The 27,083-nt window shown below is 39.8% G+C and overlaps 1 protein-coding gene across 1 annotated transcript in view; it reads left to right on the top strand.

Moving 5' to 3' along the window:
* Window positions 1–26,656, top strand: part of SCD (stearoyl-CoA desaturase) — a 34,362-nt gene extending 7,706 nt beyond the window's left edge. Inside the window, exons 2-6 of the mRNA XM_075348923.1 lie at window positions 1,163–1,427; window positions 5,907–6,037; window positions 8,501–8,706; window positions 11,988–12,220; window positions 20,408–26,656. Coding sequence (XP_075205038.1) covers window positions 1,181–1,427; window positions 5,907–6,037; window positions 8,501–8,706; window positions 11,988–12,220; window positions 20,408–20,607 — 1,017 coding nt within the window. The 5' untranslated portion in view covers window positions 1,163–1,180 and the 3' untranslated portion in view covers window positions 20,608–26,656. The remainder of the gene's footprint in view (window positions 1–1,162; window positions 1,428–5,906; window positions 6,038–8,500; window positions 8,707–11,987; window positions 12,221–20,407) is intronic.
* The last annotated feature ends 427 nt before the right edge of the window (window positions 26,657–27,083 follow it).

The following is a 27,083-nucleotide window of genomic DNA, read 5'->3' as shown; positions in this document are numbered from 1 at the left end:
CGGAGGTTAGAAGGGCCCAAGTTTGAAACTTAAATCTTCTGTGAGCCGTCATATAGACTCCATGGTATGGCAAATATAATGAAAAGAAACATCTGCTCATATTCAATTGGAGGCATGTAGAGGTAATGTTGAAGACCTATGTACCTGTATTGGTGTCCTATTATGGCTCCCAATTCATAATGCAAACGCATGTATGAGGTTTAACTTTAAGCAAAAGAAAAAGGAAAAAGGGTTCCTTAGGGGTACTTTGCCCGCTGCAACATCGCTAGCCGATGCTTGCGATGCCGAGCGCGATAGTACCCTCCCCCGTTGCAGCAGCGATATCTTGTAATAGCTGCCGTAGCGAACATTATCGCTACGGCAGCTTCACACGCACTTACCTGCCCTGCAACGTCGCTCTGGCCGGTGACCCGCCTCCTTCCTAAAGGATCACATGTCAGTCGGCCAATAGAAGCAGGGGGGCGGAGATGAGCGGGACGTAAACATCCCGCCCACCTCCTTCCTCCCGCATAGCCGGCGTGAGCCGCAGGACGCAGGTAGGAGATGTTCCTCGCTCCTGCGACTTCACACACAGCGATGTGTGCTGCCGCAGGAACGAGGAACAACATCGTAACATCGGTCCGTCCAAAATTATGGAAATGACCGACGCTACACTGATGATACGATTTCGACACTTTTGCGCTCGTTAATAGTATAAAAAATGATTTACATACTCCGATATCGACAGCGACGCCGGATGTGTGTCACTTTCGATTTGACCCCAACGACATCGCACCTGCGATGTCGTAGTGTGCAAAGTACCCCTTACAGTTAGAGCAGTCAGACTGTGGAATGCCCTACCACAAGAGGTAGTAATGGCAGATACTATAAAAAAAAGGCTGGATGATTTCCTCAGTACACAAAACATTGTTGGTTGTAAATGACTTAATGACAAAATATATAATTAGTGACGGAAGGTTGATCTAGATGAACCTTTTTACTTATGTAACTACGTAACTATGTAAAAAACAAGGTGAACTTTCATAGTGATTACATACATATAGCAACAATTTGATTACTGAGTCATAGAAAGCTTCATAGGGATGTTTATCAGAGTCTGATTTCGTTATCGTTCATGTGAAAAGAATCTTTGTACCATTATCATGTCTGATTTTATTTTCAGTGTTGATCCACCGTCAACATGATGTATCGGGGGAGTCAGACTGTGGGTACATATGTGGAAACCCAAACAACTAAGGTAGATGATGCTGGATTAAATCGTGAAATGACAGATGACATATTTGACACTACGTATACAGAAAAAAAAGGTCCAAAACCACCCAGGAAAATAGTATGGAGAAACGTCATTCTGATGTCCTTGCTACATCTTGGAGCAGTGTATGGGTTTTGGTTTCTACCGTCTTCAAAATCCGCTACTCTTGCATGGGGTAAGACACTTTTCAACTTCTTTTTAGAATTTCTCTTTTCCCTTGCAAATTTCATTAAAACACCATTTTCCCTGTTACAGAAGGATCATTGTCAAAAGGCCTTGATTACAAAATAGAGACACTAACAGCTATTAATGTATCATTATCATATTCCTATTGACAAAACGGTAATCTAACAAAGTTTTCTGGTATTTGAAAAACGGTTTGATTTCTTTTTTCCCAGTAAGGGTATGTGCCCACGATCCGGAAGACACCAGATAAGCTAGTGGTCTCTGCGGGAAAACGCACATCCATAAAACACTAGAAAAGCTAGTGTTCTCTGCAGGAAAATGCAGATTCGGAAGACACCAGAAACGCCAGTGTTCTCTGCGGGAAAACGAAGATCCGGAAGATACCAGAATTGCTAGTGTTCTCTATGGGAAATTGCAGATCCGGAAGACACCAGAAATGCTAGTGGTCTCAGCAGGAAAACGCACATCCGGAAAACACAAGAAACGCTAGTGGTCTCTGCAGGAAAACGCAGATCCGGAAAACACCAGAAACGCTAGTGGTCTCTGCGGAAAAATGCAGATCCAGAAGACACCAGATGCGCTAGTGTTCTCTGCGGGAAATCGCAGATCCGGAAAACACCAGAAACGCTAGTGGTCTCTGCGGAAAAATGCAGATCCAGAAGACACCAGATACGCTAGTGTTCTCTGCGGGAAATCGCAGATCCGGAAGATACCAGAAATGCTAGGGTTCGCCATGGGATAAAGCAGCATCCGTGCCCATGATAAGGTTTTTGGGCACAGCAGATTTTCGCTGTGCACTCCTGCTGAGAACACTTGCGTCTCCACAAGAATAAATTGACATGCTGCGGCTCGTAAAGCCGTACTGCATATCAATTTATGCTGTGGAGAAAAAGAAGCACAATGGGAATGGTATTTCTATAAATCCCATCCAAAAACGCTGCTAACACTGATCATGTGATGTTCCTTGAATTCAACCCAACACATCCTTCTAGACAATAATGCTATACAGATGCCATACAGTAAAATCTATTTTATCTACTTTAGATAATCATTCAATTGTGAAATGAGTATCAGATATGGGGTTGTATGTGGAGTCTTTACATATTGCAATAATTTACAGATTTAATGGTACTTTTATAGAGAACTGTATGATGAGTTTATTAAATGAAGCTCTATTCATATCAGCATAGAGACTTCTACCTATAATGGAAACAACAACCCTGTACCTGATCTGTTGCACAATGGACCCCAATGGTGCTCAAAAGATCCGATTGATTTAAAACTAGGTCTATTGGTTTTGCCAAGGTGTCTGCAATTTCCAGCACCAGTGTGACCACAGCAACCTCAAATGTTCCAGTCACAGTGTGACCTTTAGCTACTTAAATGTTCAGGAAATATGTAGACTTCCAGGTTATACTATCTGGGAAATGCATTCTTTTTGCAAAATGAAAATTCTTTCCTATGCTACTAATGTTTAATCAAAGTTTATTGACTAGTTGTGTACACCATCTACTTTAATAAGGAGCACTCCGCACTTGTCATGTGAGTTGTTTTTAAGCAACTAAGGAATTTGAGTAAATTTAATTAGTGCTGACAGCAAGTATCTCATTATGACTTGAGTTCAAGTGGAAACAGGTAATTTGATTTTTCTAGTATGTCGTTATTGCTTTTATGTAACAGTCCACTGTTTGTATTTCCTAAAACATTCACTGTATGTAGGGCTTAGACGTATTTTACAGGCGGAGAGACAAGGGCTGTTTAAATAACATATTCCTTCTTCCCTTATAGAAGTTAAGAGCATTGATTTTTGCAAGTGTTATGTCAGTCAATTGGATCGTTTGGAATTACTGGTGATCAAAAAGGAAGCATAATAAAGTGTACATTATTTATTAAGTAGAAGTTGGCCCAGATTCAGGGAAGGGAAATCAACATCCATTCTAGGCGAAGCTCGAAAGATTATTATAGCAAACAGTGTTAGAAATCCTTCATCATAGCGTTAAAGGGTCCATAAGTGAGCGCAAAAATATTAACTAGGATTTGAAAAAGGAGTGTAAGGGTAGAGTCACACTTGCGTATCATTTCTGATGCGAGAGCATTGGATGTGATATGCTAATGACCCTCGGCTCCTGCTCTGCTGCGAGCGTGGTCCGAGTATCATGCGACTGTGGTCCATTCCTGCGATCGGATCACAGCTCTGGAGGAGAGGGAGGGTTTAATCTCCCCATCTCCTCCATTGTCCGCCTGTGCGTATATCGCACTACACTTGGATGACATGTGAGTGCAGTCTGATGTTTCTCTTACACCCATAGACTTGTATGAGTGCAAGTGACACGGCTCTCGCAGACAATCGCAGCATGCTATTTTTCCTTCAGTCCGTTTAGGGCTGAGGAAAAACTTGCAGATCTGAGCTGCAGCAATGTCCTACAGGGGGCCGAGTGCAATGCCAGATTTTCTCACATTGCACTCGTGCAAGTCATACGCCAGTGTGACTCTGCCCTTATAAAGGTAGATATACTATATAGCTGATACAGCCTATGTGGCTGCTATGCAACCCATGGAGAAAGAGAGTCAAATCAGACAAAGTGGTATAAATTTGTGCAAGATTTCCTTTCTACTCACACGGACTTGTCTTTTAAAGAATGGAAGGAAAGCAATGGCCAGTCCTTGTTCTTCCAGTACACTAGTGTGAACCATCACAAGGGGTTGAGAATTTCAAGAGCCATTCTTCTGTATATGCCACTGAATAATAAGATGATTTGGGAAGTTCACAAAAAGTGTCCTATAGCCCCTATTAAGATATAGAATTACTTTAAAGCCTTTATACAAAATCCTTAAAAATAGTTAAGTATTATGCTCCATGACAATCTATTTACTTACTGTAATTAAAAAACAACAACAATGCAAATGGGCTGCAAAGTAACATTTAAAAAAAATATGAAAGACTCTCTAAATATGAATTTAATAAAGCCATATAAAATGTAACAAATGAACTCAAGGTCATTGTCCATAATGGAGTGTATTATGCTTTATCCTGCTAATTCAGTTTTTCAGCTCTGATTGTTTTAATGAGAAAGCAGTTTTGTTTAACTGGGACTATGGGGAGATAAGGTATGCACACCAGTGACTATGTGGAGCTGGTGTCACACACAGCGACAACGACAACGACGTCGCTGCTACGTCACCATTTTCTGTGACGTTGCAGCGACGTCCCGTCGCTGTCGCTGTGTGTGACATCCAGCAACGACCTGGCCCCTGCTGTGAGGTCGCCGGTCGTTGCTGAATGTCCAGCTTCATTTTTTGGTCGTCACTCTCCCGCTGTGACACACACATCGCTGTGTGTGACAGCGACGAAATGAAGCGAGCAGGAGCCGGCACTGGCAGCTGCGGTAAGCTGTAACCAGCGTAAACATCGGGTAACCAAGGGAAGACCTTTCCCTGGTTACCCAATGTTTACGCTGGTTACCAGCCTCCGCTCTTGCTGCCAGTGCCGGCTCCTGCACTGTGACATGTGGCTGCAGTACGCATCGGGTAATTAACCCGATGTATACTGTAGCAAGGAGAGCAAGGAGCCAGCGCTAAGCAGTGTGCGCGGCTCTCTGCACTGTGACATGTAGCTGCAGCACACATCGGGTTAATTAACCCGATGTGTACTGTACCTAGGAGAGCAAGGAGCCAGCGCTAAGCGCGGCTCCCTGCTCTCTGCACATGTAGCACAGCGACGTTATGATCGCTGCTTCTGCTGTTTGACAGCTAAGCAGCGATCATAACAGCGACTTACAAGGTCGCTGTTACGTCACCGAAAATGGTGACGTAACAGCGACGTCGTTGTCGCTGTCGCTTAGTGTGACACCAGCTTAAGGTTCCTATTTGTTTAACTGGGAAGCCTTATCTCAGTTCTCCTAAATATCTTTATTTTTCGCTGATACATTTGTGTTTGGATAAAGTAGGTATAGTTTGTTTTTTCTTCCTTAATATCTGGAATTCTTTCTTTTTAATCTGAAGAAAAGTATACTTTTGTAGTGTTCCAGATATTCTGCAACAAATATTGTAAGTTTGTTTTATTTTGAAAAGCTTATCACTTTTTTAAGATTATTACAGACAACCCTTGGTGGAAATGCTTCTTGATCTTGGAGCCCAAAAACAATACAAAAATCCTCTGATCTTGAAAAAATAAAAACAATTAGTAATGTCATAAAACCATGTCTGCTCCTTTCTGTAAGCAGTGCTACTCCTGTCCGCAGGTTGTTCGTGGTATAGCTATTCAGCTTTGTTCAAATCATTGTGGTTGCGCTGCCAGACCAGACAGGACACATAAGTAAGGGCAGCACTGATGGAAGAAAGCATCTTTTTTTTTCAAATCTAATCTTAGACTTCCACTTTAACTGACTAGGCACTGAAGTTATCTGCTTCTGTCTCACATATGCCTGACCTATGTTCTTGGTAGTAATTAATCTAATTATTCCCACAGCCGTCTTATGTTTCATGTTGAGTGCCCTGGGAGTGACTGCTGGTGCCCATCGCCTCTGGAGTCATCGATCCTTTAAAGCCAAGCTGCCTCTAAGGATATTTTTGGCCATTTCCAACACTATGGCATTTCAGGTAAATATTTTATTAAACCCTAAAGAAACCAGTAATATACTTTATTGATCCCAAGGGAACTAATTGATAGAACCATATGTATAGAACCACATGTAACAAAAGAGCCCGCAGCAGTATATTATTCCTCCTATTTACTAGAGATGACAAGTCACCTGCTTTATGGCACACTCCTTACCTGTGGATGCCATCAGATATTAGTTGGTTGATTCCGCACATTTTTTTCAATAATCTATGGAAATTTCCCAACTGTTTCCACTGGGTGAAGCACAGATTGAATTTCAACCCATACTTTTTTATGGGATTCCCTGAGAAAAGTGGCACCCTGGCCACCTTGGAGCCACTAATCTTCCTCCTCATAGAAGTTGCATGCCTTTTAGGCAGAGCCTAATGACATACTGTAGTTAGAGCTGCCTTCATATTATGAACTTTTATCTTTTGTGTTATTAATCAAGTATTAGCATCTGAAAATTCTTAACAGAGCACTTCCATTAACTTTTTTTTCCCCTAAACCTGTGTAAATGTTAGTGTAGTGCAGTGTCTTAAAATGCTCACCGATTGCCATCTTCTCAAGTATCCATCACCGTTCCACTCCTCTTCTGAGTGATGTGATGGCAATTCAGGCTCTACGGATCACACTACGCTCCATGTGTTAGCTGTAAATCTCTTTTACAGTGAATGACTATAGAACATTCTTCTGACCCCCTCCATTCACAGTGACTTTTGCACATGCTCATTAGATATAATAATATTATTTATAAAGCGCCATTAATTCCTTAGCGCTTTACATACATCAGCAACACTGTCCCAATGGGGCTCACAATCTAGAGTCCCTATCTGTATGTCTTTCAAGTGTGGGAGAAAACCAGAGAACCCGGAGGAAACCCACCCAAACACAGGGAGAACATACAAACTCTTTGCAGATATTGTCCTTGGTGGGATTTGAACCCAGGACCCCAGTTATGCATGACTGCAGTGCTAACTACTGAGCCACCGTGCCACCCTTTGGATGCTTCAGTACAAAATATAGCATCTGAGTCTACTCATTGCTGCTAATTTACATGTGAATTTCCTGAAACAACAGAAAGTTAAAGTCTAAAAAAGCCCCAGTGGCCAGTGCAATATTTCTCATTTTTATTTTTAACCCTAGAACGCATACCTGGTGCCTCGCAGGCCTGCTAGGTTACTTATTTTCTATGGTAGATTTCTATGGTTGCGCGTTCTAGGGTTAATACACTTTGTGATATAAGAAAAAAACAAAAATGTAAAAAAAAATGCATTTAGCACAAAAAAAAAATGTAAACAATAGTTTTCTGATTGCACGTTCCCTTTAAGCACAATCTACAACCATCGTTCACCCTATATAGGTACATAAACATCTGCAGTTATAATAATGACTTTCTACAAGGCAATGAAAACAATTATTTAATTTTCATAATACATATAATCTAGTTGTTGATGTTACTATTTTAGCCCTTGTACAGGAGGCTTATCAAGGGACTTGGCTTAGTTGACTAAAAGAAGGATACATATAATTGTCCTATGCAGGTAAAAAATGTATGCCTTTTATTTATACACTACTCACAAAAAGTTAGGCATATTTGGCTTTCAGGTGAAATTTCAGGATAATCCTAAATACACGCAAACCTTTTCAGGTGAACTTAATGTGACCTTCTCTAATCTTTGGAATGCACATGGTCAACTGTTCAATGTTTCAGTACTTTTTGCACAACTTGCTGTTCTCTAGCAAGGAGCTTAATGGCCGTGTCTCCTGGCAACGTACTTAAGGTGCGATTATGTGCAGTCCTCATCCTTTAAAGGGGCAGCTCATGCACTCTGAAGTGTTCCCCAGGATATGGCTGAGGCACATTTAGAGCACCTTCCACTGTAGGGAGGTGGCTGAGCAATTAGGTTGCTGGTGTGTTCCTGCTAGAGGTCCAGTCTTTTTTCTGCTTCCTGACAACCTACTTGTGTCTGTTGCTTTGGTCCCTCTGTCAGTCTCCAGTCCTGATTCTGTCTTGTCTGTTTCCAGTTCCAGGGCATCCTGTCTATTCCTGTACCTGATCTTGTCCTGCCTGCCTCCTGTCCAACCTGTCTCCTGAACATACTCTGTTCAGTCAGCTTCCACTACCTGCTATGTCCTGCCTGACCTCTGTACCCAAGTTCCTGACCCTTTGGTCAGCTGCTGCAGCATCGGGGACTGCCCTGGAGTGGTACCTGGTGTCTACGGAAAGCCCAGCCTCTCCTCACTATCAGAGGCTCTGGTGAACTCTCGGTAGGCACTTAGTCACACCCCTCCAGGGTAAGCCCGGTCCGTAGAGCAGTGGGTCCACAAGGTCTAGCGTTACATCTTGCCATCAGTCTGGAATGTCAATAAACTAGTCCAAAGACACCTACAGTATGTTAAGACTTCCTATCTACACTGTGACTTAGTTAATAAATTTCTTTTCATGTCAAATTTTCTAGAATGACATATATGAATGGGCCAGAGACCACCGTGCACATCACAAGTATTCCGAAACTGATGCCGACCCTCATAACGCAATGAGAGGTTTCTTCTTTGCCCACATTGGTTGGCTGCTAGTGAGGAAACACCCAGATGTAATAGAAAAAGGCAAGAAGCTTGATTTAAGTGATCTTCATGCAGACAAAGTGGTGATGTTCCAGAGAAGGTAAGATATCTGATCCCAGCAGTGACAAAAACATTGCATTGTATTAATATAAAACAGTTCATTATACATTCATGTAAAAAAAATTCTCATAGAATTTCTTATGATAAATAAAATCATCGCATGCCACATTTACAGTGCATGGCTTCTAGTGGAAATAAACATATAGGACTTGGAAGGGGACACAACACACAGAGACCTTAAGGCTTTTTAGCATTAGGGTTCCATATAACCACCATGCACTAGGTAGAGTCAGAAGCAAGGGGCGTTAAAGGGAATCTGTCAGCAGGTTTTTGCTCCCTCTTCTGAGAGCAGCATAATGTAGAGACAGAGATCCTGATTCCAGCGATTTGTAACTTGCTGTCATTTTGATAAAATCAATGTTTTCTATGCTGCAAATCTAGCAGTTATACAGTGCTCATGAATATGCAGGACTACCTGGCAGCATGCCAAGTAGTCCTCTAATGATAATCTAATGCTGATTAATCAGTGATTTTATCAAAATATCACTAAGCATTCCAGTAAGTGAAACACATCTGGAATTAGGATCTCCTCCCCTACGTTATGCTTCTCTAAGATTAGGTGGCAAAAACCTGTTGACAGATTCTCTTTAGGGCCCTCTATTATGTTTGAAAATTACTATATAATTTGAAGGTCTCTGGGAGCAGCTTTCTCCCCTCTCCCCATTAAAACATATGTACACTTTTTCAGGGGTATGCATCTGGAAAAATATCCATACCCCCCGAATCACCTAATATGCTTTTTTAAAACTAAGGTCAATAATTGCCATATGTCATTGTATAACTATGCACCAGCATAGGTCAGTGTTGTTCAGAAAGAATCTAGCAATATTCTTAATGGATGTGTATGACAGAAGGCCCAGATACAATGTGAAAAGAGTCGTAGGGTCCATCTACATGAGCGAACCTGGTGCACTAAATAACCGATGATCAGTTGCTTATTTACTGACTAGTGGTCATTTAACACTAGAAGTCCCCGAAATTTCGAGCTCCCCCTTGAAGTCCCGAAAGAGGGTCAAATGACCCTTAGTCCAAACTGAATAGAACTAACTAGAAACTAAATGGCTAAACTCAATGGAAAACAACAACCTCCTGTGGTGCGACAGTAATGGCCTTAATTACAGAACAAAAGACGGTGATTATAGGATGTTAGCTAAAATCCTTCAGGTCATTCGGTCTCTGGGTTCCAGAGGTAGAAATGTTAAATGACCCCTCTCTGGAACTTCTAGTGTTAATACCCATTTACACACTACAACTACATTACTGATGGAGCACAAACATTATTTTACCCAAGAAATGAGCGTTTTGCTAGATTGTTAGGTGATCACCAGCCTTTTTAGACTGCAAAATTTTAGTTAAGCAAGCAAGCCCAAAAATGCTCATTCACAATTATCTAGCAGTGTAAATGTACCTTTTCATAGAATAAAACTACTGTACGAACAGAAACTCAAATCCTTATCTCACTTTGTGGCTAAATCAGAACAGAGTACCTTGGGTTAATGTGCCCCATAAACAGTAGACTGATATCGGTCGCAACTGTCAACAGACAGGTTCAGCCAATATGTGTAATGTGTAGTGGGGCACCGACTGATTCTTGGAGGAGATGTCAATCCATCATGTCTTATTTGATTGCAATCGCTTTGTTCTCCAATAAGCCTCCAGCAATAAGTCATTGGCAGAAATAACTGTCTCAGCCGAACAAGCGCTCTTGTGTATGGAAGAGATGGCTGAGATTGGCTGTACAAGTGTCCGAAGCATCATTGGCTGACAGCCATCTCTTATGCGTGGGGATCTTCACTTGTAGCCAGTTGGTTCAGTTAAAAGATTATTAACCTAAATAATGTACATCTCAATCTGATCTTTTGCTACATTATTATTGCCAATATTATACAGTGGCATGCAAACGTTTGGGCACCCCTGGTAATAATTGCGGTTGTTGTGAACAGTAAAGCAAGTTGAAGATTAAATGATCTCTAAAAGGTATGAAGTTAAAGATGACACATTTCCATTATATTTTAGGCCAAAAAAATATGTTCTTTCATGCAATTCTGTTCCTTTTCTCCTCCAGACATATCTTTGATCATTGTGGCCAAACAGTTCTATTTTAACCTCATTGGTCCACAGGACGTGTTTCCAAAATGCATCAGGCTTGTTTAGATGTTCTTTTACATACTTATGAACAATGTTCCACGACTACAGTGTCTGGTAAATCTTCGTGAAGGTCTTTTGCAGTTATGCTGGGGTGCTGGGGTTCTGATATTCCTCTCCAGCAATCCTACGAGAAGCTCTCACAGAAAGTTTGCTTGGTCTTCCAGACCTTATCTTGACCTCCATTGTTCCTGTTAGCTGCCAATTCTTAATTACATTTCTAACTGAGAAAAGGGCAACTTAAAAACACTTTGCTATCTTCCTATAGCCGTCTCCTGCTTTGTGTGCCTCCACTGTTTTAGTTTTAAGAGTGCTAAGCAACTAGTTAGAAGAACCCATAGCTGCTGTGTTTTGGTACAAAGTTAGAGGAGGCTGGGTATTTTTAGAGCTGTGAAATTTGCATCACCTGGTATTTCTTAACGATGATAGGGAACAGGCCATAACCCTAGCATGCTAATTAAGGTCTGAAAACTTGGTAAAAGGTATTTGAGCACACAAATTTCCAAGGGTGCCAACATTTTTGCATCGTCTCATTTTCCTTTTTTGTAATTTTTAAAATGTAAGATGAAAATATTTTTTTTCTGCCTAAAATACAAAGGAAGTGTGTCATCTTTAACTTCATGCCTTTTAGAAATCATTTCATCATGAACCTGCATAACTGTTCACCATGACAGTAATTTTGACCATGGGTGCCCAAAGTTTTGCATGCCACTGTATAGTATATGATATGTATGTTGTTAGGAATTGAAATTCAGTTTTTCTGAGGTTTCACGTACTTAAAGCCTCTTAAAAGCTTGAGTGTGAAAAAGTAGAGTCTCTGAATGAATCTAGAAATGAATTCCTGCTGAGTAGACCTGTAGAAGTGTTCCAAACTTCTGTATCCACCTGAATAGGAAGTTTTTTTCTGCTCTCACAAATAACTGGATAGATAGAATATAAATGGTGTAACAGCAAAACAATTATAATATAGTAATCATACCAAAGTCTTCTTTTATCAACAGGCCTAATATGCCCAAAAGTATAAAGGTGTTAGACATATCAACATTTAAAATTACACGTGAATTTTCCACATCTAGAGGTTATGACGTTAAATCATATTTCTGTTCTTTCAATTAGACACTACAAGAAGTTGATCCTGTTGATGTGCTTCATAGTTCCCACTGTGGTTCCTTGGTATTTCTGGGGTGAATCACTGTATACAGCATTTTATGTACCCTGTCTTCTGCGATATGCACTAGTACTAAATGCAACATGGCTGGTGAACAGTGCGGCTCATATGTATGGAAACCGGCCATATGACAAGCACATTAACCCCAGGGAAAACAGATTTGTTGCATTAGGAGCAATTGGTAAGTTTTTTGTGTTATTCAGACATTGTATGTTTTATCAGCAATACTTACATTTTACGAGATGAGTATTTGAGCACAATAAATCTTATTGTACCTGTCAAAACACAGTCCATAGACAATTTACCTTGTAGTAGGGGTCATATAGTATCATTATCATAGTTTATCCAGCAACAGGAAGAAAACCGAACCCATTATTATTGGTCTAATGTGAATGGGAGACCCTATCAATTCATTAACAGAGAAACGTAAGGATTCAGCATGTTTGATTTCTAATCGCCAACCTTTTTGTTCTCCCTGAGATAAGCCACCTCCAAACAAGTCTGGCAGAGGCTCTCTCAGAGAGCACATAAGCGCTCTAAAATATGAGAGCTCCTGTGTAGTGGAGAGACAGCCGAGATGGCTGTCATTGAACCATCGTTTGACTGATAGCCATGTAATGTGCATGGGGGCTTTACACTTGAGAATGCTACAATCTCCTAATATTTCTGAGTTTAAAGTTACAATCCACCTCGACATTTTATAATATAATAATACATAATTCATAGTTAAAATACCTGGGTTTTTTCTTTCTAATCGTTCCAGTTAAGTTCCCTGTTTTCTCTTCTTGTATATAAAATGGCTACCAGTATTGACTATGTCCAGTGGGGTCAGGAAGTCTGGAATACACCCCCTGCTCTGGGCGGATTGATCTAAGAGCAGGGGGTCTATCTAAGGCTTCCAGAGCACACTGAGCATAAAGAATAGTGGACAATTTTCACATTGGAAGAGAGACCTGATAACTAGAGGACTTGCACCAGAGAGAATAGAAATTATATCACCAGGTATTATCATTATGCAGTATTCATTAATTGTCTTTTATTGTAAGGGCCCAGTCACACTAAACAACATCGCTAGCAACATCGCTGCTAACGAACAACTTTTGTGACGTAACAGCGATGTTGCTAGTGATGTTGCTGTGTGTGACATCCAGCAACAACCTGGCCCCTGCTGTGAGGTCGTTGGTTGTTGCTGAATGTCCTGGGCCATTTTTTAGTTGTTGCTGTCCCGCTGTGAAGCACAGATCGCTGTGTGTGACAGCGACAGAGCAACAACTAAATGTGCAGGCAGCAGGAGCCGGCTTCTGCGGACTCTGGTAACCACAGTAAACATCGGGTAACCAAGAAGCCCTTACCTTGGTTACCCGATATTTACCTTCGTTACCAGCGTCCGCCGCTCTCAGCTGTCAGTGCCGGCTCCTGCTCTGTGCACATGTAGCTGCAGTACACATCGGGTAATTAACCCCATGTGTACTGTAGCTAGGAGAGCAGGGAGCCAGCGCTAAGCAGTGTGCGCGGCTCCCTGCTCTCTGCACATGTAGCTGCAGTACACATTGGGTAATTAACCCCATGTGTACTGTAGCTAGGACAGCAGGGAGCCAGCGCTAAGCGGTGTGCGCTGGTAACCAAGGTAAATATCGGGTTGGTTACCCGATATTTACCTTAGTTACCAAGCGCAGGATCGCTTCCACGCGGCGCTGCTGGCTGGGGGCTGGTCACTGGTTGCTGGTGAGCTCACCAGCAACTCGTGTAGCCACGCTCCAGCGATCCCTGCCAGGTCAGGTTGCTGGCAGGATCACTGGAGCGTCGCAGTGTGACATCTCACCAGCAACCTCCTAGCAACTTATCAGTGATCCCTATCAGGTTGGATCATTGTTGGGATCGCTTGGAAGTTGTTTAGTGTGACTGGGCCTTTAGATGCAGTGTTCCTGTAATCCCATTTTATGGAAACTTGTCATTGGACAATATTCTTGAATTGCTCTCCAAACATGTGGACATAAGTCAGTGTCTGGTATTACAACTGCATGCCTCGCTCGCTCGTCTACACTGATGTCATCATTCTTCAAATATTTGACTGTTTTAGTCTATTTCAAGTCTAGGCTATATTGCTGACTTGCTCTAGCGCAAAACCAGGAAAAAGATTTCCAGTTAAACTGCATACTTGGTTTGCCCTAACAGACGTGTGGTTTTAGTGAGAAGCGAGATGATGGCCCACTCCTCCAGCTTACTTTACATCTTTACCACCTATAACCAAAGTTTTTACAATATAAGCAATTTGCTGAAAAGGAAAAATGCCTTTACTCTAACAATTAAACTGACCCAATAATCAAAGCTAGTATGTATATATACTGCAAAAAGTGGGTTTCATTTAGCGTTACAAGGCTGAATAGTCAACATATCCTACACTTTACCCCTTCAGCCCCAGTCTGTTTTCACCTTCATGATTTTTTTCAATTCTGATTAGTGTTACTTTATGAGGTTATAATTCTGGAACGCTTCAATGGATCCCAGTATTCTGAGATTGTTTTTTGTTTGATATTGTGTTTTGTGCTAGTGGTACATTTTCAGACAATATTTTATGCGCTTTATTTGTGAAAATATCGGAAATTTGGTGAAAATTTGGAAAATGTCGTAATTTACAAAGTTTTAATTGTTATGCCCTTAAACGATTGAGTTATGTCTCACAAAATCATTAATAAATAACATTTACCACATGTCTACTTTACATCAGCGCAATTTTTGAAACTTTTTTTGTTAGAAGGGTTAAAAGTTTATCAGCAGTTTCTCATTTTTCCAATAACATTTGCAAAACCATTTTTTAGGGACTACATCACATTTGAAGTGATTTTGAGAGTTGTCTATGGCAGAAAATACCCACAATTCTAAAATATGCAACCCTCAAACTGCTTAAAACCACATTAAAGAAGTTTATTAACTCCCTTTGTGCTTTGCAGGTACTAAAGCAATGTGGAAGGAAAAAGTTACAATTTTACTTTTTCTCACAAAAATGTTACTTTAGTGCCAAATTTTGCATTTTTACAAACGTAGTAGGAGAAAATGCACTAAATTTGCTTTGCAATTTCTCGTAAGTACACTGCAACCCCATTTCTGGAGGATATCTACCGTTTGTGCACACAGCAGGGCTCGGAAGGGAAGGTGCACCATTTGAATTTTAGAGCGCAAAATTGTCTGGAATCAATAATGGACGGCATGTAAAGTTTGGAGACCCCTGATGTGCCTAAACAATGGAACCTCCCAAAAAAAGTCCCTATTTTGGAAACTAGACCCCTAAAGGAATTTATCTAGAAGTTTGGTGATCACTTTGACTCAAGTGCTTCACAGAATTTTATAACGTTGAGTCGTGAAAATAAAAATAAATACATAAAATGTTGCTTTAACCCCAAACTTTTCATTTTCACAAGGGTAATAGGAGAAAATGGACAGTATAATTTGTTGTGTAATTTGCCCTGAGTTCGCCAATACCCCATATGTGGTTGAAACACACACAGTGAAAAGCTCAGAGATTTACACATAATCCCCAGTGTAAGGGCTCAGTGTAGAATGCAGGATAAATGTGAGTTGCGCTGCACTGTGATATTTGGGATGCAAAATGTTTTATTACTATTTTTTATACTTTCTGCTAAAAGTGGTTAGATGGCTTTATTCTTTGAGTCGGCGCAATTACAGTGATACCAGATTTATATAGGGTTTTTTTAGGTTTGGCTACCATCTCACTAAAAAAAAGCTTTTTTTTAGAAAATAGAGATTTTTTTGCATCTCTGTATTTTGAAGGCTATAGTTTATTTTATTTTTCTCCCAACAAAGACATAGGAGGGCTTGGTTTTTGCAGGATGAGTTGGAGTTTTTATTGGTTTCATTCAATATTTTTTTTATCTCTTTCTATTACGCTTTTTGCGAGGCAGAATGAAGAAGAAACAGTAATTCAGGAATTTAATCTTTTGGGGGTTTTTTTACATTGTTCACTGTGTCATAAAAGTGATAATACAGCATTTTTTCTTTGGGTCAGTATGATTACAGTGATACCAAACTTATATTGTTTTTTATTATTTTTTGCCACTTTTACACCATATAAACAATTGTATAGAGAAAAATTGTTTTTGCATTGCTATATTCTGTACACTGCAGCTTTTTTATATTTTTGCTGATGTCACAATATGGCAGCTTGTTTTTTGCGGGCAAGATAGCCATTCAGTGAGTCAATTTTTATTTACATGAGCCTATTTCATCGCATTTTATTCCACTTTTTTGGCAGATGTTTGAAGAAAAGACATAGTTTTTGCTACGTTTTTATTTTTTTCATGGTGTTCACTGAAGGGGTTAACTAGTGTTATAGTTTTATAGATCGGGTTGTTCTGGATGAGGCGATAACATATATTTGTCCTTTTTTGTGATTTTTCTTTTTACATAAATATACATACTGTATTTATTGGTATCATTTTTTTTTGTTTTATTCTCTATTTTCTGATTTTTTATTTTATCGATTTATTTTCTCATTTTATTCCAATATTTTTACTTAGTCTCTATATAGGATATTAACTTTTATTGTCCCGATCACTGATATAATGTATTGCAATACACCAGCATTGTAATACATTATATCTGTCAGTGCTGCACTAACACAAGCCTTTGAGATCATGTGCCCTCTCTCAGCCCCCTAAATGCTGCAATCGATATCGATTGCAGCATTTAAAGAGTGAAACAGTTAGGGATGGTGCAGCAATGACAGCCAGGGCTTGGCTGTCAGGTAAGCAGAGTTCCCAGCGGTGATCATGCAGGCACAGCTCCTGTGCATGCGCAATTACTAGGACCTACCCATACTTCAAGATTGTGAAGTCCCCACCAAATAGGACATACCGGAATGTCTAGAGTCATGTAAAGGAAAAAGGGGTTAAAAGAAACTGCTGTTTACCTGCAGATATGGGCTAAATTTGCAATTTAATGAAGTTCCAAAGCTGCAATGAAAGCCTGACTACTGGCGTGGCCTCAGTCACCACTCAATAAATAGCGAGTGGTGGCTTTAACCACATCCTGGCACTGACTGACAGCAAGCTCTGTAACGATGCACTTTTGAGTCGGCTGTGGAAACAATGGATGATGCATGATAACAACTAACAGTACTTGTTTTACTACCCCAACATCTGGGTTGAGAAGTTCCTGTACATATAAAAGTTGTCATATCCAAGAGATGGATTTCAGACAAAAGCTCATCAATTTCGTCAGGACATGCCTACCATTTAATGTTTGCATAGAGTCCCAAACTCATTTTCAACATGCCCAATCCCTTTGTTTTTGTAGAAAATAAGCTGCTGGCAGAGAGCTCTACCTATTTTTCAACCTCTTTGTATTTTGTCTAAGGGGTAGGAATGTCCCTTGGCCAAAAAAGCTCTATCAAATATGCATGGCTTCCTTAGATAGTCAATACCATTGAATACTGCAACCGTTTTTTATTTTTATGAAATGTATATGCCAACTAATGGGCAATATATTTTCTTAGAATACACTTAAAACCATTGTATTATTAACAGGGTACTCTGGGGACATAAAAAATTATTCTAACGGCCATGCCCTCATAAACTATAAAGATAATATCCATAGTGCTGTTCCCCACCATCAGAGTACCTGCAATTCAGTGTAATGCTGGAGTTGCTGCTTAGTGCTACTCATCACTTCTGGGATGTTATAACATCACACATCAGGAGTAGATACATAGGTAGAAGATATATCTGCTTCTATTGAGTCCAAAAATAGGTTGTGTGGTAGAGCGCAGCCTGATCCCTGATCTACGACTGCAAGGAAGCAGATATTACCAGGTGGCTGGCAGCTACTAGCAGCATGGAGCAGGCCCCCTGATGTGTATTGAAATGACCCAGAAGGGAGGGGGAGCACCAAGGAGCATCTTCAGAATTACACTGAATTGTGAGGATGGGAAACAACACTATGGATGTTATCTTTAAAGCTTATAAGAGCATGGCCATAAAAATAATGTTTTATCTCCTCGGAGTACCACTTTAATGTATCCTTATGCAACTGTTTATCTTTATCCTTAGCTGCTTTCAGATACTGTAAATAGAATTGGCTGTATAAATTATAAGGTTCTCAGACTTTTCCTATTAATACCAACATTGCTTATCATATTGGTTTAATGCTGCTACTATCAGCAAATGATTGCTTTCATGTCTACGTTGTCATATAACTCTATGGAGAAGAGACTAGATTTACAGTTGCATTTTGTTCATATCGCGACCTGTGTTTCTGGGCTATGTTTGCTTAATCAGTTTCAGTATCAGTTTTATCCTGTAATCTCTTCAGTTATACTGTAGCATATTAACCAAAGCCATTATTGAGTTGTATCTTTGTGTAAACATTATGTCTCCTGGCTTTGCGGTGAAATACTTTTGTTGTCAATAGTCACTTTTAAAGAAGCCTTCCTGTGAAATTTAAAAAAATAAATAAAATTTAAAAAAATAAATAAATCCGTGTATTTATTGTATGTATTGTAGTGTTAATATATTCACCTACCACAGCCTTCTCCAGGATCCAGCACCGTCCTACTACTCTTAATGATGTCACTGTTCTTTAGACTAGCCGGAAGCCTCTTTTATAACATAAGACTATGGAGCTTCGTTTTGACGCTTCATGGTCTGACATGGTAAAAGCCACTTCCAGGTCATGCAGAGCGCAGAGTGACCAAGAGAAAAGCAACATCACTGAAAAGCAAAACAAAACAGAGCTGGATACCAGAGAAGGCAGTAGTAGGTGAGTATAGTAACCCACACATTACACAAAATACACAATTTTATTTAAAAAAAAAAAAAATCTTCATGGGAGGGCTTTATTAAAATGAGAAGTAGAATGATTGAATTTAATACTGCAAAATAAAAATCTGTCTTCATATAATTTGCATCACAATTTATATACAATCAAATAATGACATAGTACTGTGCACTACTATCTAGCTAAAATTGAATTACAGTTGAGCCATGATGATGAATTTAGCATAACTGTATATGTAGCGCCCCACGGGACAGATGCCGTTAACCTACTCGTGGTCAGGCCATTGACTGTCATCACGGGCGTCCTAAACCGGCTCCGTTGCCCCGAGGCGTACAGAAGATGGCAGGAAAGAGATGTTAGGGGTAGTAGTTGTGAGGTGTTTGTCGTTATGCCACCTGTGGTATGCGGCCAGGCAATGGGCTGCCGCTGCTGTCGCTGTCCTCCAGGGCAGATGGTAGTAGCAGCCAGGGATGGTGTCGCTCTCCAAAGGTACAGCGGGCCCCGAGGAGGATGATGAGGGGAGTAGTAATGGCGGTGGGGAGCGGCATATGGGTAATAAAGAGTCAGAGTCTATGGCTGCGGTTCTTGGTTGTTTACTCACTTTTGTACGATGCCACTGACCCAGGTAATACCGATCACTTGCTATGATGGGCTCGGTCGAACCCGAATTCCTTTAGAGATCAGTCCGGTGTGGTGTTCGGTAGGTTTCCCCTTGTAACGCCTGTCTGTAGATCCCCTGGCTTGAACCTATGAGGGGACCCTGGGTTTCACGAGATGTACTCTCGTCCCTATATGCAGCTGCCATGGTTCCGATGTGGGGTGAAGTGAAGTGAGGCCCCGGATCCTATATGGCACTGTACTGTCGGGCGCTGTGTGGTCAGGGAAGCTTGAAACTTTCCCCGTCCAGGCAGACTCTGGAAAACCATGTGAACTTTCTCTTTCTTCCCACCGGAGCACCTGTGAGGCACGTCTGCTCCGCTGCTCGCCTGCTGGAGAACTCTCTTAAGTGTCGTGTTGGCTCCTGACTCCCCCTGCTGGCTGCTCCTCCCCCTTCCAGGTTCTAAGCTACCGGGACTGGGGCCCTGTTGAGGGCATCCTTTAAATGCCTCTCTGTTGGCAACCCCTTTATTACCCGACCCTAGCCCAGTCCCCAGTGGGAACAGGGCAACCTGGTGTGTATTTGACTGTGCAATGTGGTGAAACCGGGACTGACCGCCTCAGGAATCAGGTTTAGCATTACACCCAAATTTGGGTGCAATACTCTGTGGCAACTGAAGCCTCAGAGGCGCCACATGTACACAAGTAAGCATTAGCATATGAAGAAAATACAGGAGCAGTTCTTACCATAGTGCATCATTCATTAAAGATTAGTCATGTATCCATGGACAGAGTACCTTCTGCCTTTCCTTTGCCTCATAATGGAGCCTGTTAATGAAGGATGAGGAAGCAGAGATAGATGCACTGAGCTCCTGTGCTTGTTTTGAACAGTTATTTACATTGATACATTTTTCAGACAGTTGTGAATGTCTTATGTATTTTGTTTGGGCAGTTGGTAATTTGTGTTCTCTCTTTACAGGTGAAGGCTTTCATAATTACCATCACACTTTCCCCTATGACTATACTGCCAGTGAATTTGGAATTCGGTACAACCTTACCACATGCTTTATCAATTTGATGTGCTTTTTGGGCTTTGCCAGTGACTGCAAGAGAGTATCAAAAGACACCATAACAGCTCGTCAACTACGCACTGGAGATGGAAGCTACAGGAGTGGCTAAAACAAGAACCATAGAAAGGATGACATTTTCTAAAATAATTAACAAATCAACAACAAATCTAGATCAAGGCTAAATATGATTACTTTAACATGACCCAGCACAGTGTTCTTTTAATTATGTATTTAAAGTAATTATATCTCTACCTTGGATTTTCATCTCTTCTTCCATTTGTTTTTCTCTATGTAATGCCTCTTCCTTAGGCTTTTTGTATGTTTTTGATATTTATATTGTGTTCTTCTCCAAGTTATCCTTTTACCCCATTTACAGTTATGTACTTTCTCATCCTAAACTGACGAGATCGATACCTACTGTAACTGATTTTTCTTAAGCACTAACCATAACTCCAGCTCTCTTTTCAGTTTTTATTGACTGCTCTCAGGCTTTCTGCAAAACGAATGAAAACCAATAAGAGGAAAACTTACAAGTGCCATTTTTAACAATTTGTACATAAGGGATAACAGCTAAATGAGTTTTGTATCTATTTAATTTACTCTTGTATAAACAGAGTGTTTTTTAGACAGTTTCTTGGCTGTCCCGCTATTCAAGCTACTAACTGTCCTACCACTGGATCCTGCTTGACTGCAGTGGTGGGTTGCAGAACTTAGGACACAGTAAGTGCTTGATGTGAGTTGTGGCAGTATGCATAGTAAAGACTAATTAAACTCCTAGTTCTTGCATAAACACCTCAAGTCTTGAAACTAAACTGGAAATGTAAAATACCGAGGAAGAGGAATTATATCTATCTAAAAATTTCAGTTGGTTTCCTCAGTAGAACTATTAGATTTTTTTTATAGTTTCTGCAGGAGTATATAAAGTTAGCATAGTTTCATGTTAACCCATGGATATGTTCTCTATCTTTAGCAGTTAAAAATTGTAGAACCCAAATTGTTGCCTTTCAGCCATAACAATATCGATTAGTACTAGTAGGCATGGCCAATTAACATTGCTAAAAAGACTCAAGTAGCCAACCTTGATGTAAAGTGTATAGTAATAGTATGGCATCACAAGTTTTTAGCGCTTACAGAGGCTCAGGAATATGATAAGAGCATGCTAAATATTAATTCCATTTCATTACGTGCTGGGATGAAATGTAGACAAGGTTATTGGGTTATATAGCCTGATGTATTGGTCCTGATAGTCACTGCAAACTAGATTAGCTTGTTTTGGTAGTATTTGGTAGTGTGTGCAGGGACATGGCTTTGGTTGTCCTCATTTTGTATATTATTATGACATGTCTTTAGCTATTGTATGGCATATTTATGAATTAGTTAAAAAATAATGACTTAATGTTGAAGTACTTGGTAATAACACTCGTAGCACTTTCTCATTCGGATTTTCTTCTAGAGCTTCATGAATGAAGTTTAGCATGCACCTTATATGAACAAAAAGCACTTAAATGACTTGAGCCAAAAAAACCCAATATGTGCGTTTCTTATGTTTGTGCTATGGTATAAACATTAAGGAATATGTTTTCTGCATCAACATGAGATTTGGTGCAGATAAATAAATAGCACTTATAAGTTTAGCATTCAACCAGGTTCTGTGTGCAGACAGAACAATGCAGCTGCATTGCTCACAGCAATATTCAGATTTTTTATACCCTTATTAATTCAATAAAAAATATGTTCACATCAAAAAACTGCACCATGTTACGATCCTAAAGATACAGACTGAAACAAAATTGTACATACAGACCATCATTCAAATAGCTTTTAAACATCAACGTATGTATCTACAGTCATGTGCTTCCTGTACAACTTCTGAATAAATACGTTAAACCTGGGTAAAGAAGCTAAATAACATCAAATTTTACTTAAATGCGTTTGTCTTATTTGAATAAGCCCTTTTGTAAGAGGGATCCCTGTATGATAAGCTGATCGCAAGGTGTCTAGCTACTGTGAGCCCAATTGACTCATCTAATCTAAAGGGGAATTGGGCAGTAAATATATAAATTACCTGCAACAGCACCACAGGGAAAAAAGAAACATAACATAGTGCCTATATAAATCAAAGTGATCTCCGTGCAATGCATGGATATGGGGAAACCTTCAGAGTGAGAGACACTCTTTGTAGCGGTTTGCCACCCTGGATAATATATGGGAATCTGAAATTATGGACCTCCTCTATTAACTGAGATTGCCCTATCAGGACATTTTAATTTTTTTTTATAAACCAGCCAATAAAATGTATTTTCTATAAAAAGTAATTTTTGTTTCTATCATGTATCTTTGTTGATATACTGTAGTGGCACTAATAATCAAATTGCGTTGCTATGTTAGACAACCAATTAATGTTTTATTAGGCATTGAATGTCAGTAAGCAAGATAATTACTCTATGTTACTTTAAAATAATCATAGCCTAGTAAATTAATAATACATACAGATTCTAATTATTCTGAACAACCACAAGTAAAACAATAGTGCCATGTAATAATGTCATAACTGTGCATACTAATATCGATCTTTTGGTAGGTTCTTGACTGCATACACACCAGACATTTTAGTGGTTGCCTTCATAGCCTAACGACTAATAAAATCAGAATATTAGTTATTGTCTATTTAGAAAAAAATACAAAAATAATTAAAGCGTAACTTTAGTTCCAAAGGAAAACTCTTAAGGCTACTTTACACACTGCGATATCGGTCCCGATATCGCTAGTGTGGGTACCCGCCCCCATCTGTTGCGCGACACGGGCAAATCGCTGCCCGTGCCGCACAACATCGCCCAGAGCCGTCACACATACTTACCTGTCCGGCGACGTCGCTGTGACCGGCGAACCGCCTCCTTTCTAAGGGGGCGGTCCGTGTGGCGTCACAGCGACGTCACTGAAGCGTCACTGAACCGCCGCCCAATAGCAGCGGAGGGGCGGAGCTGAGCGGGACGTAACATCCCGCCCACCTCCTTCCTTCTGCATAGCAGCCGGGAGGCAGGTAAGGGGAGCTTCCTCGTTCCTGCGGTGTCACACGGAGCGATGTGTGCTGCCGCAGGAACGAGGAACAACTTTGTTACTGCTGCAGTAACGATTTTTAAGAATGGACCCCCATGTCGCCGATTAGCGATTTTGCACGTTTTTGCAACGATGCAAAATCGCTTATCGGTGTCACACGCAACGGCATTGCTAATGCGGCCGGATGTGCGTCACAAATTCCGTGACCCCAACGACTCCGCATTAGCGATGTCGCAGCGTGTAAAGCCCCCTTTACAGTGCAGAACGGTGCAGTATAATCATTTTATTGTTTATTCATTGTAGCAGTGAATGTCATAGGATTTTACGTGAATGTGACAAGATTATACAACGCTCACTCCCGCACTGAAGATGGCAGCTAAGAGCAACAAGCAGGATGCTGCAAATTTTAGCGTGGACCACAGCACAGGCAATAGGCTGTCTGTACTAAGGGTTATCAGCAAAAATTGTGATTTAGAAAAATGGCTATAGTGCATAGACCGATGCTATAATAATTTTTTGTGGAACTGGAGCTGCGCTTTAAGCCTAACCCGATGCTGTACACGAAGACACTAGATTAATATTTCATTGCATTTACATTTTATGAAACTACTTAGATCATGAAAAAGCATACCAAAAATCTTGGCCGTAGACTAAATTTGCTGAAATCGAGATGCAGGTATTAGTAATAAACCAAATGTACTTTGTTATCTTGCTCTTTTAGAAATATATGAACAGAAGCACTTAGATGTTAATCACTGAAAACAATGTTATTCATGTAAACCAATAATTAAATACCCACCTGGAAATATAAATTCCATCTTCTTCCCCTTATAACGACCTAAATGTTTTCAATATAAGTAACACTATATAGTAATAAAAACAATTTCCGCAACTTTAACTTGTCTTGTGTTGACAGTCCTTTTTGCATTATGTCTGTCTGTGTTTTTCAAAAGTATCAACATGATCCCAGCTTTGCAATTGTTAAAATATTATAGAATAGTACAGGACATGGTAAATGAATTGGTGATCATGGGACACTGTAAACGTTAGTGGCACTGTATAGCGCAGGGCAAATGCTGTTTTCATGGGTCAACCTGAACTCCTGTAAAGAAAAGGATAATGGTTGAAGCATTGAATACTGTAGCTGAAGATGATATTTACTGCTAGCTATAACTAGTAATGATCTCTACATAAATTTAGTTTTAGACATTTTAAAATTAGAACCTTTACATAGCAAAGACATGACCTAACCAGATGTCAGTGGCATATATACTATACAAACAGGCCATGTAACTGGTATAATACTCCTGTGCGGAGATGATAATTCCAGGGTGTTCTCAATGCCATTTTAATAGGTAGAAAGTGTGACTCTATACAGAGATGTGATATTGCTCCAAAAGTGGTGCAATTTTAGCAAACATGTAAAATGTACTGAAATCATAAAAATGGTTATTGGTATGGGGATCCCTTTGTTACAGGTAGTGGAGTGTGGCATGAGGAAGAACCTGAAAGGGTCCTATATGTATCTTTGCTCAGAGGTCCCGGTCTTTGTAAATCTCTTTCTGGTGCTATTCTGCTTTTCTCCTTGTCTGCTGCCACCAAATGGTTAACTTAACCTTGAGCTGAAGGTTGGAGTTTTTCTGACACACAGGTAGCTAGGGCATGCTAGTTAACAATAGTCTTTTCAATATGTTTACAGATGCTTGTAACCGGTCTCAGATTACTTTAATCATCAGCTCAAGGTAGGCTTGCCTCCGAAAGGGCAGCCAAGCTGCTCTTTATTTCTTACTTCCATATCATCCATATTTCTGTACAAAGTTTGTTTCTACAAACTCCATAGCCCTGGTTAATAGGATATTTCTGGTTAATAATCTATAGATAAATAATAGACTTTTGTTTAGATTAAATTGCATGTTTGTATTTTCTGTTTCTTTTTGCTTTAGCTGTCTTTGGCATGGTATCGCTTCAGCTGTTGCACGATGTTATGTAGCCATAATAGAAAGAGGCATTGTGTGCGATGAACCAAATTGCCCTGTTGCACATTTGTAATCAATAGATAAGCTATATTTCCATAAAATGCCAGTCTCTGTAATGTTTTGATTACTTGAATTTAGGGCAAAATACAAGCCTCACTGGCATATAGTCCTCAGGTGTGGTGTGGTACCACACTTGAATTGAAGTGATACCTGGTCTTGCGCCAAGACATTCTGAGAATACAACTATGGCTTTTGGCTTTTAATAAATTCTATATTCTACTCACTTTATTTTATTTTGTGTTTGAGGTGCCTTCTCTGCAATGCCATATCTTCTCCTTGTGAATACAAGGAGTTGGTATGATGCAAGACTGATTCATTTGTGTGTGTTGGGTTTAAAGTTCTGTTTTTCAGCTCATCTGCTGGTAGGATTTTCCTAATGCCTCATTTTGGCTGTGGCATTAAGAATAAAGTCCAAAGATATTTAAAATAAAATTGATGATTTAAGACTAGGGTTCTCATGTCAACACAAACCTTGATATATTTTTTTCTACTTAGTATAAAATACTTATTGGTCCTTATTAGTTGCTCCATTCTCTACTTCAGAGTTTGGAAGTCCAGTTTGTTATTTTTAGCTCCGCAATATAATCAAGAACATTTTAGTAAATAAAATATATATTCTTCAAAACAGGAAAATACTTTGCCAATATTATCCTACATTTTGAGAAATTTCAAGATAGGGAAACCAGTAAATAAAATAAGGACTTTCAGGGACTTTATAGAGACAGCATTGGACATCTTTAAACATAGAATCTTTCAAGGCAACTGCTTTTCATACATGTGTAGAAAAAAAATATTGTGTAATTTCAATATAGTTTGTTGTCTTGTGATTTTGTTGGAAAAACAACTGTGTCTGTCTAGATTTCTTGATTTGGGAATATCCTGTTAAATACAAGCTTCTAGGGACAGATGTCACGAAATAGAAAAAGAGATAAAATAGGGGACATACACTGGACAACCCTAATAAAATTGTCATGGAAATGTGAATCTGTTTGTATACTGTTCCAACAAAAGTGTTTAAATGTGCAACAAAAGATGTTTTCTATTAATAAAAACCTGTCAAGACAAGTGTTTGTACTCATTTCCCATCATTATGTGGATGAACAAATATTATGCTGAACAGTATGAATAACTGATTTATTGGCTACATATACAATATGGTTAAAAGCAAAGCCACAGAAAGAGGAATTAAAATTTCCCCCAAACAGTAAGAATAAACGCAGCAAAAAATGATGAGACGACCAAGCACAGCCTACCGATTCATGGGGGGGGGTTGATTGATTAGTATTAAAAAATATACCATACTGTGTCTAAAAGACATTATTAAAAAGTATATCTAGTGGAAATTAGACAAGACCAATATGGACCACCAAAATAGCAGTATGGCTGCTATCCAAATATATCAATAAAGGATGGGGTGCAATGTTATGAAATCACCTCATATAGATATTAAAGGGGTTTCTCCATCAAAAACCTTTAGACTTGATTCCTGTGG

The sequence above is a fragment of the Anomaloglossus baeobatrachus genome, chromosome 5 (genome assembly GCF_048569485.1).
Source record: "Anomaloglossus baeobatrachus isolate aAnoBae1 chromosome 5, aAnoBae1.hap1, whole genome shotgun sequence".
Classification (NCBI taxonomy): Eukaryota; Metazoa; Chordata; class Amphibia; order Anura; family Aromobatidae; genus Anomaloglossus; species Anomaloglossus baeobatrachus.
Note: the sequence above shows the minus strand (reverse complement) of the source record. Positions and strands in the feature narration are given on the sequence as shown.